We start from the raw sequence: 16757 nt of genomic DNA, 5'->3' as shown, positions 1-16757 counted from the left end.
AAAAGGGACTTAGTCCTAACCTTGTACCCTACTAGGGTAGGGGTTCTGATGGTTCTGAGATAACACTGGGGAGATAAACATTAAATAAGCTGTTAAAATAGGAAACAGAAATTCTCATAAATACAGACTTTTTAAGTAACATAAAACTACAGTGTCACCAGCAAGAAAATCAGGAGTAACTCAGGGAGACCAGAAGCAGAAAACAAACTGTCCTCTTTTTTTTTTTCTTTTTAACGTTTTTATTTATTTTTGAGACAGGGAGAGACAGAGCATGAACAGGGAAGGGTCAGAGGGAGGGAGACACAGAATCTGAAACAGGCTCCAGGCTCTGAGCTGTCAGCACAGAGCCCGACGCGAGGCTCGAACTCACGGACCACGAGATCATGACCTGAGCCGAAGCCGGCCGCTTAACCGACTGAGCCACCCAGGCGCCCCCAAACTGTCCTACTTCTATTGCACCCTGACAGGGCAGGGTACTTACTGACAATAAAATTGCTGATTCCAGTACATTTCTTTCACCAAATGTTTTTATAAGCAAAAGCTATAAATTATGTTTGCCCCATTAATTTATTAATTCAACTAATACTTAACTTCAAGTATCAGGCACTGTACTAGGAGCTACAAATGGTGAATAAAATGGACAATTCCTATCTTCATGTATCTTACAATTAAGCAGAGGCAGAAATAAACATTACAAATTATGTTAAATGCTACGAAATAAAAGTAAAGGTCCCAGGTGTGAATTCAATAAAGGTATGTACTTCAGAGTGGGAGGTCAAAGAAGGCCTCACTGAGGAAGAGTCAGTTAATCTGGGACTTGAAGGATGAATCAAGAAAAGAATATTTAAATATTTAGAGGGAAGTAATATGAATTCTGGAATATAGTTGAAAAAAAATCACTGGGGAAGAAGGAAGGTAATTATGGTTGCATAGATAAGACAGCCATAAAATAACAATTACTGATGTTGGGTGAGGAGTACAACAGTTCATTATTATTCTCTCTATTCTCATATAAACTTTTTTTTTTTTTTGTATTTATTTTTGAGAGAGTGAGAAAGTGCAAGTGGGGGAGGGAGGGAGAGAGAATGAATGAGAATCCCAAGCAGGCTCCATACTGTCAGTGTGGAGCTCAATGCAGGGCTCGAACCCATGAACCATGAGATCATGACCTGAGCCGAAACTGGATGCTTAATCGACTGAGCCACCCAGGCACCCCCAAACTCTTTTTAAAAAAGTTTACTTATTTATCCTGAGAGAGAAAGTGTGAGTGGGGGAGGAACAGAGAGAGAGAGGAAAGAGCCAGGACCCCAAGCAGGATCCACACTCTCAGCACGAAGCCCAATGCAGGGCTTGAACTCGCAAACCAAACCATGAGATCATGACCGGAGCTGAAGCTGGATGCTTAACTGACTGAGCCACCCAAGGGCCCCTCTTAGGTTTAAACTTAAAAAAGTCTAACAAAATAATAAGGAATTGTAGGCAAGAATATTCCCGACAAAGGACATGAATGCGGGCCCTGAGAAAACAAGGCAATTGGTGAATTGTACAGACTGAGTGACTAGAACAGTTCTCAAAGTGTGGTGCCCAGAACAGCAGCACCAGGAACTTAGAAACACAAATCTCAAGCCCCACTACAAACCTACTGAATTAGAAACTTTGGGAATGGAACCCAGGAATCTAGGGTTTAACAGGCACTACGGGGGATTCTGACACAAGCTCAAGTTTGAGAACTACTGAGAGAGACTCTGCAATGGAGGATAGTGAAACAGGACATTGTGGCTTAAGATGGGAAGAGAGAGAAATGGAGGCCAGTCATACAAAATATCACATGTTAAGGTTTAATCTTAAGTGCACAACAGGCCCATTAAGGAGCTTTAAGCAAGGAAGTGATCAGCTTTACATTTTTAAAGGTTACCCTGTGTTTTGAGTAACCTTTCACCTGAGTCAAGAGTACAGGAGAGGAGTGACCGCATGGAAGATGGCAGCAGAGGAAGTGTGTCTGTCCCTTGGACTAATAACCACCAAGGAACTGAATCCTGACATCACCTGAGTGGGATTGGAAACAAATCTAGTTCATGAGATGACTGAGCCCTCTGACAACCTAACTGCAGGCCTGTGAGAGGTCTAAAACCAGAAGACGCAGTTAAGTCACACCCGAACTCCTCACTCACAGAAGCTGTGAAATAACAAATGCTTTGAGCCATTAAGTTTGGGGAAAATTTGTTAGTGCAGTATATTACAGTTACAATGCTATTTTATGTGATTTCAGCCATTTATATCATAATAAAACATACAAGCAGTTATAATCATTCAGGACTATATCCTATATAAAACTTCAAACACATTTTATTTTATTTATTTTAATTTTTTTTAACGTTTATTCATTTTTTTAACATTTATTTTTATTTTTGGGACAGAGAGAGACAGAGCATGAACGGGGGAGGGGCAGAGAGAGAGGGAGACACAGAATCGGAAACAAGCTCCAGGCTCTGAGCCATCAGCCCAGAGCCTGACGCGGGGCTCGAACTCACGGACCGCGAGATCGTGACCTGGCTGAAGTCGGACGCTTAACCGACTGTGCCACCCAGGCGCTCCTAACGTTTATTCATTTTTGAGAGACAGAGAGAGACGGCATGAGCGGGGAAGGGGCAGAGAGAGGGAGATACAGAATCTGAAACAGGCTCCAGGCTCTGAGCTCTCAGCACAGAGCCCGATGCGGGGTTCAAACTTACGGACCGTTGAGATCACGACCTGAGCTGAAGTCGGATGCTTAACCGACTGAGCCACCCAGGTGCCCCTCAAACACATTTTAATGTAGAAATATTAATTGTAAGGTAGGTAATATAACCATTATATAAATTCTAAACAATTTTATATATGTATCATATATATAAATATTTCATATAAAAATGTCTTTTTATACTTGTAAAATATATAAAGTATCTTGACTGCTTCTCTCTGGCATTAGCAAATATCTCTAAGCACAATACACACTTAGAGCTGGGTTTCTTATTCACAATACTGAAAGTAAATCCGTATCTCAAAGTTGTCTGAAGCATTTGTAATATATATACATCTCTTCCCAACTTCTTGTCAGCTCTGATTACAGCATCACTGATTTTTTATCTTACAGAAAAAGAGTGAGCAGGGGGAGGAGTAGAGGGAGAGGTGGGGGAGGGAGGGAGAGACAGGGGGGAGAGAGGGAGGGAGAGGGGGAGGAGGAGAGGGGGAGGAGGGGGAGAGGGGGGAGAAAGGGAAGAAGAGAGAGAGAGACGGAGAGGGAGAGAGAGATGGAGAGGGAGAGAGAGACGGAGAGGGAGAGAGAGACGGAGAGGGAGAGAGAGACGGAGAGGGAGAGAGAGACGGAGAGGGAGAGAGAGACGGAGAGGGAGAGAGAGACGGAGAGGGAGAGAGAGACGGAGAGGGAGAGACAGACGGAGAGGGAGAGACAGACGGAGAGGGAGGGAGGGGGGAGAAAGGGAGAGGGGGGTGGAGGGAGAGGGGAGAAAGAACGAACCCCAGGCAGACTCCACACTCAGTAAGGAGCTGGACCCGGGGCTCAATTCCACAACGCTAGGATCATGACCAGAGCAGAAATCAAGAGTCAGACACTCAACTGACTGAGCCACCCAGGTGCCCCATGATTAGAGCATCATTGTTTTAACTTTGCAATACGCTTGACCAAAACTCATACCAGAAATTTAAAAAAAAATCATTTTCTCACTCTTCATTTGTGCTATTGTTTTAATTATCTTTAATTGTTTACTTGTAGCAATCTTTATTTTTTTTTTTTAAAGAAAGCGAGCACTAGCACATGGAAATGGGGGAGGGGCAGAGAGTGGAAGGGAGAGAATCCCAAGCAGGCTCCGTGCTCCCTCCCATAAACAGTGAGATCATGACCTGAGCCCAAATCAGGAGCCAACGCTAAGTCACCCAGGCGTCCCTTTGCAGGAATCTTTATAACCCACTTTTCATTTTGTGTTCCCACACACTAAAAGCAAAGAGGAAGGGGAGAGAGGAGGAAGAAAAAACTATTTCAACATAATACTCTAAAGCGTAAGAGGCAGGAAAAACAACTTCAATCTCAAATTCTTTTCCCCCCCCCCCCCCCTAGGTTTATTTATTTTGCAGGAGGAGGAGAGAGAGCGCTCTCGAGCAGGGTAAGGGCAGAGAGAGGCCCAAGCAAGCTCCACACTGTCAGCGCAGAGCCCAATGTGGGGCTTGAACTCACAAAACTGTTGAGATCATGACCTGAGTCAAAAAAGAGTTGGATGCTTAACTAACTGAGCCACCAGATGCCCCTCAAATTCTATTCTTACTTAATAGTTTCTGTCTCATAGTAATATTTGTGGATTATTGGGTTTGGCAAATGCATACAAGTGTCGGTATTGTTGGACACCAGAATTCTCACGGTAGACGGGACATACAAATAGGAAATGAGGAAGGAGAAGAACTGTGTGGAATTGGACCAGAATTCATGATATCTAAAATAACATTTCTTAGTTCTGTCCACTGAAAAGATCTAGAGGCAATGAGCACCAGGAATCATGGACACACCGAGGGCCCATATTTTGGTTTCTAAATACCATCTCTAATAATAAGCCAAAAACTCTGTTCCTATTAAAAAAAAAAAAAAAAAAAAAAAAAAGGACAATTCCAGGGGTGCCTGGGTGGGTCAGCAGTTAAGTGTCCAACTCTTGATTTCAGCTCAGGTGATCATCTCACAGTTTCGTGGGTTTGAGCCCCATGTCGGGCTCTGCACTGGCAGCATGGAGTCTGCTTGGGATTCTCTCTCTCCCTCTTACTGCCCCTCCCCACTCATGCTATCTCTGTCTCTCTCAAAACAAATTAAATAAACTTTAAAAAAGAACAAACACAACAATGGACAAACCAAAGATGAGTTAAGAAGGGTACACGATGAGATCCTTTTGTAGTTCAAAAGCGTGATGACTGGGTGTTTGTTCCCATTGTTGTATGACATGTGCCTCCCTCAAACCTTGTTACAACCTCCGCAAGGCAGGAGGAAGAAGTGTACAAGATAAGCCAGAATATCTTGCAATGCTGGAAAGATATTAAGTACTCAAAAAAATCAACAACACCCTTTTGATACAGGTGAATATCAGGAAACCAAAGTGCTTCCACTGACCAAATCTAGAACTGTAGAAACATCAAATTAAGAACAGTAATAAATTCTAGGGGTCCCCGGGGCACCTGGGTAGCTCAGTCGGTTAAGCTTCCGACTTCGGCTCAGGTCATGATCTTGTGGTTTGTGAGTTCAAGTCCCGTGTCGGGTTCTGTGTTGACAGCTTGGAGCCTGGAGCCTGCTTCAGATTCTATGTTTCGCTCTCTCTCTCTCTGCCCCTCCCCTACTCACACTCTGTCTCTCTCTCTCAAAAATAAACATTAAAAAAAAAAAAAATTCTAGGGGTGCCAGGGTGGCTCAGTCCATTAAGCATCCAACTCTTGATTTCAGCTCAGGTCATGATCTCAACTCACGCTGGGCTCCACACTCACTGTGGAGCCTGCCCGAGGTTGTCTCTCCCTCTTCCTCTGCACACTCACCTCAAAATACACAAATATTTAAAACAAAACCAAAGAGCAACAAATTCCAATCCACTGACTAAAGAGTTCATACTCACGACTGTCAGGAAGATAGACAGATGGACACAGACACCTAAATATAAATTAAAAATATATTCATACACACACACAGATACAAAAATGTACTTGGCCTTTGTCCCTGGTTCCTAGCAAAGATCTCCTAAAACTCTTAGAATTTCCTGAATAGCAACAATGTCTTCTGTCATTCATAGTTAAGTCCCTTTAGACTAATATAATTTATGCTAACAAGGTGACTCCTGGGAAGCCCTCAGACAGTTCCACCAGAAGGATCAAGCACGTGACTACAGAGAGTTAGAAATTTTACTAACAGCTCCCCTCTACATTAGGGATAGGAGGGAAGATGGAGACTGAGTTAAATCACCTGACCAATGATTTAATTAACCATGCTATTATATTCAAACCCCAGATTTAAAATTCTTAAACAATTCCAATTGGTGAACACACCAATGTGCTAAGACAGTGCCATGCCTGGAGAGGGTAGGGAAGCTCTGTGACACCCCGAAGGTTCTTCTTCTTCCTTATAGAATGCTAAGGGACAAAGAGAAAATGATGGATTTGAAAAATCAGAATTCAGGGAGCCTGGGTGGCTCAGTCGGCTATGCATCTGACTCTTGATTTTAACTCAGGTCATGATCTCAGAGTTCATGGGATCAAGCCACGTGCTGGGCTCTGTGCAGACAGTACAGAACCTGCTTGGGATTCTCTCTCTCCCTCTGCCCCTCCTCCCACTTACACACACACACTCTCTCTCTCTCTAAATAAATAAATAAATTTTAAAAACAACAAAAAAAAGATAAGTCAATTCTGCAACTGTCACACAGCAACGCCACTCAACTGTAAGATCTGAATGGCCTCCTTATCATGGGTGATTTTGTAGTATCATCATTGGTCATTTGGGAAACTTGATTGGTTCACTGAGTCATGTAGATCTTCCAAATGCTGGCCAATTTAAGTAAACACTTTTTAAAAATCAGTCTTAATATTACTGCCCATCTCATCAGAAAAGTGTCTAAGCACTGGGAATTATCAAGCTCACGGTAGCAGATACAAGTTATCCAAAGTTCTAGTTTTGGCTTAAAAGCCTGAACTTTATCACTGGCAATAAATACTATCATTTGTTTTTTCCTTAAAGGTCACTTCTTTTCAAGAAAACACCTACCAAATACCTTACCTTTAAAATAACTATATATTTTGTCTACTAGTCATTTTTTTTTTTTTATATTTTAGAGTGCACGAGAGCGCATAAGCAGGGGAGAGGGACGAGGCGGGGGAGAGGGACAAGGAGTGGGCGCGGGGAGAGGGAGAGGGTGGGGATATCTTTTTTAAATTTTTTTTTTTTCAACGTTTATTTATTTTTGGGACAGAGAGAGACAGAGCATGAACGGGGGAGGGGCAGAGAGAGAGAGGGAGACCCAGAATCGGAAACAGGCTCCAGGCTCTGAGCCATCCGCCCAGAGCCCGACGCGGGGCTCGAACTCACGGACCACGAGATCGTGACCTGGCTGAAGTCGGACGCTTAACCAACTGCGCCACCCAGGCGCCCCGAGGGTGGGGATATCTTAAGCAGGCTCCACGCTCAGCATGAAAGCTAATACAGGGCTCATTCCCATGACCCTGGGATCATGACCTGAGCCAAAATCAAGAGTCAGACAACCAACTGAGGCACCCAGGTACCCTTATTAGTTATTCTTTAATACAGAAACGATATGCTAGGAAAAAAGCAGCTAGTTCAGCTCAGAACCCAAACAACTGCACAAGTACTTCACTTTAAGATAACCATCATACTTCAGGCAGAAGCACTTTGGGGGTACTTCCCATTTCATCACATAGAATATTAAAAAGACATGCACCCTGAGATCAAGCTTCGATTAAGATTACTATTTTACTGTTTCAGGGCACCTGGGTGGCCGAGTCGGTTGAACATCTGACTTCAGCTCAGGTCACAGTTCATGAGTTTGAGCCTCGCATCGGGCTCTGTGCTGACAGCTCAGAGCCTGGAGCCTGCTTCGGATTCTGTGTCTCCTGCTCTCTCTACCCTTCCTCTGGTCACACTGTATCTCTCTCTCTCAAAAACAAAGATTAAAAAAACGTTTTGAAAATGAAAGATTATTATTTTACTGTTTCATCATCAGGCTTTTTGGTTTTAACCTTTACTGCAATGGTTAAGATGAACGGTTAACATGTTTTTTGCCACCTTACAAAGCTTTATTATGGCGACTTGACAGAGCCGACTCACACGGACCACGAGCCAAGACACGCCAGCTAAAACACAACTTCAAGTTTAACCCAGGATCCAGAGCAGAGGTGCCAAGTCTGCGGCTAGTGCCATTCCCGTGGGAATGGCCGCGCCACATGGCCTCCCACGCGAGCCCCAGCGCCCTCATACTACAAAGGCGCCCCTGCTGGAGGCTGCAAGGCAGGGAGCCCTCAGAGACCCTCTTGGGACTCAGGGCACAGCGGCTCCTCTCTGGGGTTGCCAAGTCCCAGCAAAGGAGGGGAGGTGGACAACCGACCGACCTCCCTTAGTGCCCAAGTGTGTGTGGTTGGGGGGAGAGAGGAGGGACCAACACGAGCCCATTTTTATTTTGGGGGCAGCAGGGCAGGATCATCATGCGACAATTACCTTTCGTCATGCAACAATTACCAGGTGCGCTTCGAGGACCATCTTTCTAAAGCTCTGCCCGTGCCACAGAAGCAACCCGGCTCTTCACAGCCTGGCTTCCCTCATGACACGTAGCCCTTCCGCTGGACTGGAGAGCTGCCCAACAGCAAGAATGGCAACCAAATTTTCTCCAGACTTTTGGGCCGCCGGCGGCTGGGAAATCTGTTTTGGCCCCAGGAGAAACCAGCAGCCACTGGCATTGCCCAGATGCTGCTGCGGGGCAGAGATAACAGGCACAGGAAAGGTGGGGTGGCAGGGTCCTCCCATGTATGGTAACTACACTAACGGAGTTTGGTGCAACTGCCTTGATTCAAAAACTAACACACCAGCAGTTTTAACACCACTGCTGTCATACCAGCATGTTTAAATGTAACACGGGGGGGGGGGGGGGGGGGTGGCAAATAACACTCTAGTATTATGAAAATAGCTTGTAACTTTGTAGACCTCTAAAAGGGGATGGGGCCCCCCAAAAGACCTCAAACAATGCTTTGTGAAATGCTGCACTGTAGCATTTTTTACATTATAAAAGTACATTCTGTTTCACTGGTAAGTTACACTATAAATCATTAAATAACTTCTAAAATGTTTCCTTCACAAAAGAAAACCAGATAAAGACAGTATCATGTATAACTTTTAAATTTTTTACTCTTTCTAAATTTAAACATCCTAAAATTTCTCTATTATTAAATACAATATATGTAACAAAGAGCAAGCTAAACTTAAACACTTCAGCCTTTTCCTCATAAAGTATTTTAAAAATATTATTTAACTAAAAAGATTCTGCACCTAAGCATACTAAGATCTGCTTCAGTCTTTTCTTTATCCTAACTTTAATTTTTTTTTTTGGACAGAGAAAGAGAGAGCGCGAGCGCGCACGCATGCAGAAGCAGAGGAGAGGGGCAGAGGGACAGAGAGGATCCTAAGCATGCTCCATGCTCAGCGAGGAGCTCAGCAGGGCTCGAGCCCATGACCCTAGCATCATGACCCAGCCAAAATCAAGAGTCGAACGCTCAACCCACTGAGCCACCCAGGTGCCCTTAATTTAACTTTTTTTTAGCCACCCTCACGTGATTATAAAATGTGTGTCTTCATAAAGCTGTAGTATCATTCACTGTCTCATGAAAGACGTTCAAGTACACCGTTCGATACCTTCTCCCCGGAGAGTTTTTCCAAATGTGTCGTCAGTCCATTTATTTCTTTGTCTTTCTCTGCCAACTGAAGCTGAAAAAAGAAATCATCATTTTTTTCATTATCCACTCTCTCCCTACACATCAAGAGCTAGTTTATACCATTCTATCAAAATACTTACTATTACCATAACCCATGTATTTCCTTGGGTCTTATTCTTTGACATCTCTGGATATTATCCCCCCCCAAAATTTAAATTTGCGTGTTCTCAAAGTTTCTTCTTTGGCTTCTTCTCTCTATATTCCCCCTGAAAACTTCCTTTTTTCTATGCCTTCAACTATGATCCCCATGGGAAAAATCACAACTATTAACTAATGTGGCACACCTCTTTCTTCCCCAAGTTCCAAATCTTTTTTATAGATACAGTACTTTTCTTTTTTAAGTGTTTATTTACTTTTGAGAGAGAGAGACAGAGAGAGAGAGAGCGAGCAAGCAGGGGAGGGGCAAACAGAGGGGGAGACACAGAATCTGAGCTGTCAACACAGAGCCCAACACAGGGCCCAAAATGGTGAACCACAAGATCATGACTGAGCCGAAGCTGGATGTTTAACCGACTGAGCGACCCAGGTGCCTCTCTTTTTAAGTTTATTGACTTATTTTGGGGCAGGAGGGGGTGGGTGGGGAGGAGAGCGGGAGAGAGAAGGACGGTCACATTCAAGTGGTGGTGGGGAAGCAGAGAGGGAAGGAGAGAGAATCCAAAGCAGACTCTGCACTGTCAGCACAGAGTCCGATGTGGGCTGTGAGATCATGACCTGAGCCAAAATCAAGAGTCGGGCACTTAACTGACTGAACTACCGTAGGCACCCTCAAATCTGTCTTTTCAATTGACGGATGACATGTTTTCATTATTGTCTTTCTGCATTTTGAGGGCAAAGGGTCCCAAACCTACTTTTCTAACTTTTGCTAACAGATATTACCAATCTCAGAGCCCAGTGTGACTGAAGCTAGGAAGCTATGTTACACTTCCTACTCCTCTTCCCAACATCGTCAGTCTAAGTCATTCATTCATTTAACCACCGCCCATTTGCATTATAAGCATTATGGATACAAACACAAAACTATCCTTCAAATAATTTTTCCCTGAGGATGCCTTTCAAAGATTTCCTTGACAGACTCATGTCCTATTCAAGAGTAAGTGATCAAGGACGGTCCCCAAAGGGGTGGCCTTTATCAAGTAATTCTCTAAGAATATTCCTATCTGATTTTCTCACCTTCAAAAACTCTTTCCACCTATAAATCCCCTCACTGTTACCAAATTACTTCACAAAGACCCACTATAGTTGGGTCCCTTTCTTTACTCCTAGAAAATTCTTAACAACAAATAGCACTAAAATTCCATTTTAGGCCCCCCAAAACGTGGCTTCAATCTATCAAGTCCAATCTACTCCATTACAGACATTGAAGTCTTATTACTCAAGATTGCTCATAATCTCCAGACTATGCTCTGCACTTTTCACCCCCAAACCTGTATATTAATGCTTTTCTATCTGCTTAGAATGCCGCTTCTTTCTTTCCCGAGCTCTGCTTCACCTCCCCTCCAGTTTTCTCTTTCAAGGGTCTGTTTTCTCCATGTTTAACTCCTAAATATTCCCCTGAAAACAGCTCTAAGGTACTTCTTAGACTTATCATTCACGTAGAACTTCATCCCATTTTGCTTTGTCCAACGAGTATCTGTTTAGTGAGTACTATCTCAACAGTACAAAAGAAGTCAAAGGGCATTAAACAAAAAGCCAAGCACCTTTACCAGCAGCATAATCTAGAACATTAATTTTGATGCTCACTTTGATCATTAATGAACTAAAAACATTATTTAACTTCCCATGAATCTGACAGATGATTAGCTGGGTCACGAATATCAAGGAGTTGTGAGTATCACCATGATACCACTAGCAATCTCTAGTAGACTGTAAACTCCTTAAGCATAGATAGCATTGTGCCATACCTGTGTGATCACCCAGATAAAAGCTAACACAGTGCTCTCTCTATATAGTAGGCTTTAATTTTACTAAATGAGTTTTTTTCTAGTCAATATGCAAAGATAAAGTTCACATAAATTCAGTATTCACACTTTATAATAAGGAAAGTTGCCAGTCATTGAAAACAATATCCACAGCGATTCCAGAAACAATAATCTCATTGATTAAAAGTCTGAAAATTTCATTCTGACAATAGATCAAGATCGAAGAAAAGACCACCAGTAAAATTACCTTAGTATATAATGTGCACCCTCTCCAGCCCCCAGGGAGAAACCTAATCTTTGGTGTCTTTAAGAACATTTAAAAATTGTAAGTAGAATTAGCTACACTATAGCGAAGTTAAATCATTCAAAACTTCCTGATCTTTAGTCACACAAAATATGCAAACTACATGTACATATAGATACCAAAATATGTAAGATTATACTTTATTCCTTAGAATAAAAATATCTTCCTACTTATTAATTAGCTAAATAGCCTGCTATTTTTTTTCTCTAACACTCTTACAAATATAATTTACTATTTAAGCTTGTTTGTTGCCTATTATCACACTGGCAAAAACAATTTTAATTAAGATTGCATCACTGGGGTGCCTGGGTGACTCAGTCAAACATCTGACTCTTGATTTCGGCTCAGGTCGTGATCTCTCACTTCATGTAATCAAGCCCCAGGTCAGGCTCTGCACTGACAGTTCGGAGCCTGTTTGGAATTCTCTCTCTCCTCTCCCTCTGCCCTCTCTTCTGTGCACACGCTCGCTCGCTCTCAAAATAAACTTAAGAAAAATAATAATAAACATGTGGCCTCCTAATGACATAATTAAAAAAAGATTACATCACTCTGCAGTACTTTTTAGGATCACAGGTAACACATTTTGGTGATTCATTTAATAACACTCATATAGATTTTAAAATTACTGGGGCGCCTGGGTGGCGCAGTCGGTTAAGCGTCCGACTTCAGCCAGGTCACGATCTCGTGGTCCGTGAGTTCGAGCCCCGCGTCAGGCTCTGGGCTGATGGCTCAGAGCCTGGAGCCTATTTCTGATTCTGTGTCTCCCTCTCTCTCTGCTCCTCCCCCGTTCATGCTCTGTCTCTCTCTGTCCCAAAAATAAATAAACGTTGAAAAAAAAAATTAAAAAAAAATTTTTTTAATTACTAATCATATTATTATATCCCCACAAAAATGTCAAGGCCCTAAAATTATTTTTTTCAATATATTTGAGAGAGATTGAGAGGGAGACAGAGACAGAATGAGAATCCCATGCAGGCCTCACACTGTCAGTGTGGAGCCCAATGCAGGGCTCGAATCCACATACGATGAGATCATGACCTAAGCTGAAACCAAGAGTCAGACACTCAACAAACTGAGACACCCAGGAGCCCTGAGGCCCTAAAATAATTTTACATACACTCATGTTTGTTTCTAAATGAATAAATAGGGGGGTGCCTGGGTGACTCAGTCAGTTAAGCATCGGCTCAGGTCATGATCTTGCAGTCTGTGGGTTAGAAACCCACGTCGAGCTCTGTGCTGACAGCTCAGACCCTGAAGCCTGCTTTGGATTCTGTGTCTCCCCCTCTTTCTCTGCCCTTCCCCCACTTGCACTCTGTGTCTCTCTCAAAAATAAATAAACATTAAAAAACATATTAATGAACAAATATGATAATGAAATGATCACTTTTCATCTTAGAAATGAAGAAAAATTAAAAGATATCATTTAAAAAAAAATTTTTTTTTTCAACGTTTATTTATTTTTTTGGGGACAGAGAGAAACAGAGCATGAACGGGGGAGGGGCAGAGAGAGAGAGGGAGACATAGAATCGGAAACAGGCTCCAGGCTCTGAGCCATCAGCCCAGGGCCCGACGCGGGGCTCGAACTCACGGACCGCGAGATCGTGACCTGGCTGAAGTCGGACGCTTAACCGACTGCGCCACCCAGGCGCCCCAAAAGATATCATTTTAATTAGCCATCAAAATGAACAGAATTAAAGCCACAATGGTAATATGTATGGGTATTCATTTTTTCATTTCATAGTTAATTAACTGTACTCCACTAAACATGTAGTACATTTTTACTTATACACAAAAATACTATCCCAATTATCTATGTTAAAACTGCACATCAGATTGATAAAAATTATAGCTAACACATCTGCAAAAGTACCAGGTGCACCTGCCTCACGTTATACAAATACTTACTTTGTAATTGTCCTCTACTTCAGCTAGTGCTAGTTTTATATTTTCAGCAATCTCCACTTGTTCCTTCCATTTCAGTTCCATTTTTGCAAGTTCATCGGCATATTTATTGCATTTTGTTTTCTCATCCTAAATGAAATTAGAATTACAAAAGACTTTTAAAAACACAGATACAGCCATTGTCTTTATGAACATATTTAGATATGTACTGTTTCATTTTAACACTAACAATAGAAAAACTGAAATAATGTCAGTAGACAATGGGAAAAATCATTTTAAGTCCATACAATGAAATAGTATATATTTAACAGAACAAAGTAGATCCACACATTAACAAGGAACAAGAGGGGCGCCTGGGTGGCGCAGTCGGTTAAGCGACCGACTTCAGCCAGGTCACGATCTCGCGGTCCGTGAGTTCGAGCCCCGCGTCGGGCTCTGGGCTGATGGCTCAGAGCCTGGAGCCTGTTTCCGATTCTGTGTCTCCCTCTCTCTCTGCACCTCCCCCGTTCATGCTCTCTCTCTGTCCCAAAAATAAATAAACGTTGGAAAAAAAAAAAAAAAAAAAAAAAACAAGGAACAAGATACATTAATTTAAAATAGCAAGTTGCAAAAACAAAATATACAGTATAATCTTATTTTTGTTTTAAAAGTTAGCACAATCTTATATGACTCTATATCATGTTGTGTAGAAAAATATAAACAAATGAATAAACAATAATAAACAAAATAAACAATATAAACAATATGAATAGCTCTCATCACTTGGAATCAGGATCATGATGGTACCTTTTACCATTTTTACTCTTTATTTCTATAATGCCTAAGATTTCACAATAAGCATATACAACTTTTGCAAAGAGAAGTAAGAAAAAAGAAAAAAGAATCGTATGATTATAATGAAGCTGCTTCCAGATGTAGACAAATAAAACTCTGGGATTTCCTAACCAAGATATTATCTAGGTTGACTTCTTATACAATGCTCTTCTCTACAACCAAGAATATTAAAAGAAAGGAGTTACAAACCATGACAAAAGGGTAAATTGGCAATTTCATTTTGAATGTCTTATATTCAAGGTAAAAGTTTAAAAATATGCTCTAAGCAACTTTTTAGCAATTAATCCTAGATCAGCTTACTATCCATTACCATACCTCACACCACACACAAAAATAAACTTAAAATTTTTAACAGGCCTAAATTTAGTGAAACCCAGGACTATAAAACTTATGGAAGAAAAAATCTTTACAAGTTGGATTATAGGTGTGTGCTTCTTAGAGCATAAAAAGCAGAGGGGTGCGTGGGTGGCTCAGTCAGTTGAGCATCTGACTCTTGATTTCAGTTCAGGTCATGATCTCACGGCTCTTGAGTTCAAGCCCCATCAGGCCCTGCACTGACAGCACAGAGTCTACGTGGGATTCTGTCTGCCTCTTTCTGCCCCTTCCCCACTTGCTATCTCTCAAAATAAATAAACTTAAAAAAAAGAACATAAAAAGCACAAAACATTAAAGAGCAAATTGATAAATCTGTACTTAATCAAAAGTTTTTCTAAAAACACCGTTAAGGAAATGAAAAGGCAAGTTACAGACTGGGAGAAAATATTTCCCAAACATGTTTCAAAAGACTTCTACCCACAATAAAGCTTACAATTCAGTAATAAAATGAACTCAATGTTTAAAACAGCAAAGATCTGAACTCTCCCAATAAAAAGGAAAATGAACTACCAATAAAAGCAACAACATGGATAAATTTCAAAATAATTATGCTGAAAGAGGACAGGAAAAAAAAAAGAGTATATACCATATGACCGCATTTATACAAACTGTATAAAAGGTAGGCTACAGTGGCAGAAAGCAAGCCAACAGTTTCCTGGGGATGGCAATAGAGGGAGGAATGAGTTCCAAATAGAACTGCTCATTTCAGCAGCACGTATACCAAATGGGTACATAAAAACTTTGGCAAGTAATAGAAATGTTATCTTGGCACTATAATATTTTCACAACTGTATGTATGGCAAAACTGATCAAACTGCAGATTTTTTTTTATATATATATATGAAATTTATTGACAAATTGGTTTCCATACAACACCCAGTGCTCATCCCAAAAGGTGCCCTCCTCAATACCCATCACCCACCCGCCCCTCCCTCCCACCCCCCATCAACCCTCAGTTTGTTCTCAGTTTTTAACAGTCTCTTATGCTTTGGCTCTCTCCCACTCTAACGTCTTTTTTTTTTTTTTTATTTCCTTCCCCTCCCCCATGGGTTCCTGTTGAGTTTCTCAGGATCCACATAAGAGTGAAACCATATGGTATCTGTCTTACTCTGTGTGGCTTATTTCACTTAGCATTACACTCTCCAGTTCCAACCACGTTGCTACAAAAGGCCATATTTCATTTTTTCTCATTGCTACGTAGTATTCCATTGTGTATATAAACCACAATTTCTTTATCCATTCATCAGTTGATGGACATTTAGGCTCTTTCCATAATTTGGCTATTGTTGAGAGTGCTGCTATGAACATTGGGGTACAAGTGCCCCTATGCATCAGTACTCCTGTATCCCTTGGGTAAATTCCTAGCAGTGCTATTGCTGGGTCATAGGGTAGGTCTATTTTTAATTTTCTGAGGAACCTCCACACTGCTTTCCAGAGCGGCTGCACCAATTTGCATTCCCACCAACAGTGCAAGAGGGTTCCCGTTTCTCCACATCCTCTCCAGCATCTATAGTCTCCTGATTTGTTCATTTTGGCCACTCTGACTGGCGTGAGGTGATACCTGAGTGTGGTTTTGATTTGTATTTCCCTGATAAGGAGCGACGCTGAACATCTTTTCATGTGCCTGTTGGCCATCTGGATGTCTTCTTTAGAGAAGTGTCTATTCATGTTTTCTGCCCATTTCTTCACTGGGTTATTTGTTTTTCGGGTGTGGAGTTTGGTGAGCTCTTTATAGATTTTAGATACTAGCCCTTTGTCCGATATGTCATTTGCAAATATCTTTTCCCATTCCGTTGGTTGCCTTTTAGTTTTGTTGGTTGTTTCCTTTGCTGTGCAGAAGCTTTTTATCTTCATAAGGTCCCAGTAATTCACTTTTGCTTTTAATTCCCTTGCCTTTGGGGATGTGTCGA

At 41.7% G+C, this 16757-nt stretch overlaps 1 protein-coding gene and 1 non-coding gene across 3 annotated transcripts in view; one reads left to right on the top strand and one right to left on the bottom strand.

Moving 5' to 3' along the window:
* TAX1BP1 (Tax1 binding protein 1) overlaps positions 1-16757 on the bottom strand; it is a 98078-nt gene that overhangs the window by 19979 nt on the left and 61342 nt on the right. For both annotated transcript variants that reach the window (XM_047097094.1, XM_047097096.1), the window contains exons 13-14: positions 13642-13767; positions 9434-9505 (exon numbers count right to left, since the gene is read on the bottom strand). In XM_047097094.1, coding sequence (XP_046953050.1) covers positions 9434-9505; positions 13642-13767 — 198 coding nt within the window. The remainder of the gene's footprint in view (positions 1-9433; positions 9506-13641; positions 13768-16757) is intronic.
* Positions 4923-5030, top strand: LOC124525266 (small nucleolar RNA U13). The gene has a single exon (XR_006965473.1). It is a non-coding gene; the product is annotated as a small nucleolar RNA U13 (small nucleolar RNA).

This window comes from Lynx rufus, unplaced genomic scaffold (genome assembly GCF_022079265.1).
Source record: "Lynx rufus isolate CCGP_SWC_20201006 ecotype Redwood Valley unplaced genomic scaffold, mLynRuf1.p SCAF_4, whole genome shotgun sequence".
Taxonomy (NCBI): Eukaryota; Metazoa; Chordata; class Mammalia; order Carnivora; family Felidae; genus Lynx; species Lynx rufus.
Note: the sequence above shows the minus strand (reverse complement) of the source record. Positions and strands in the feature narration are given on the sequence as shown.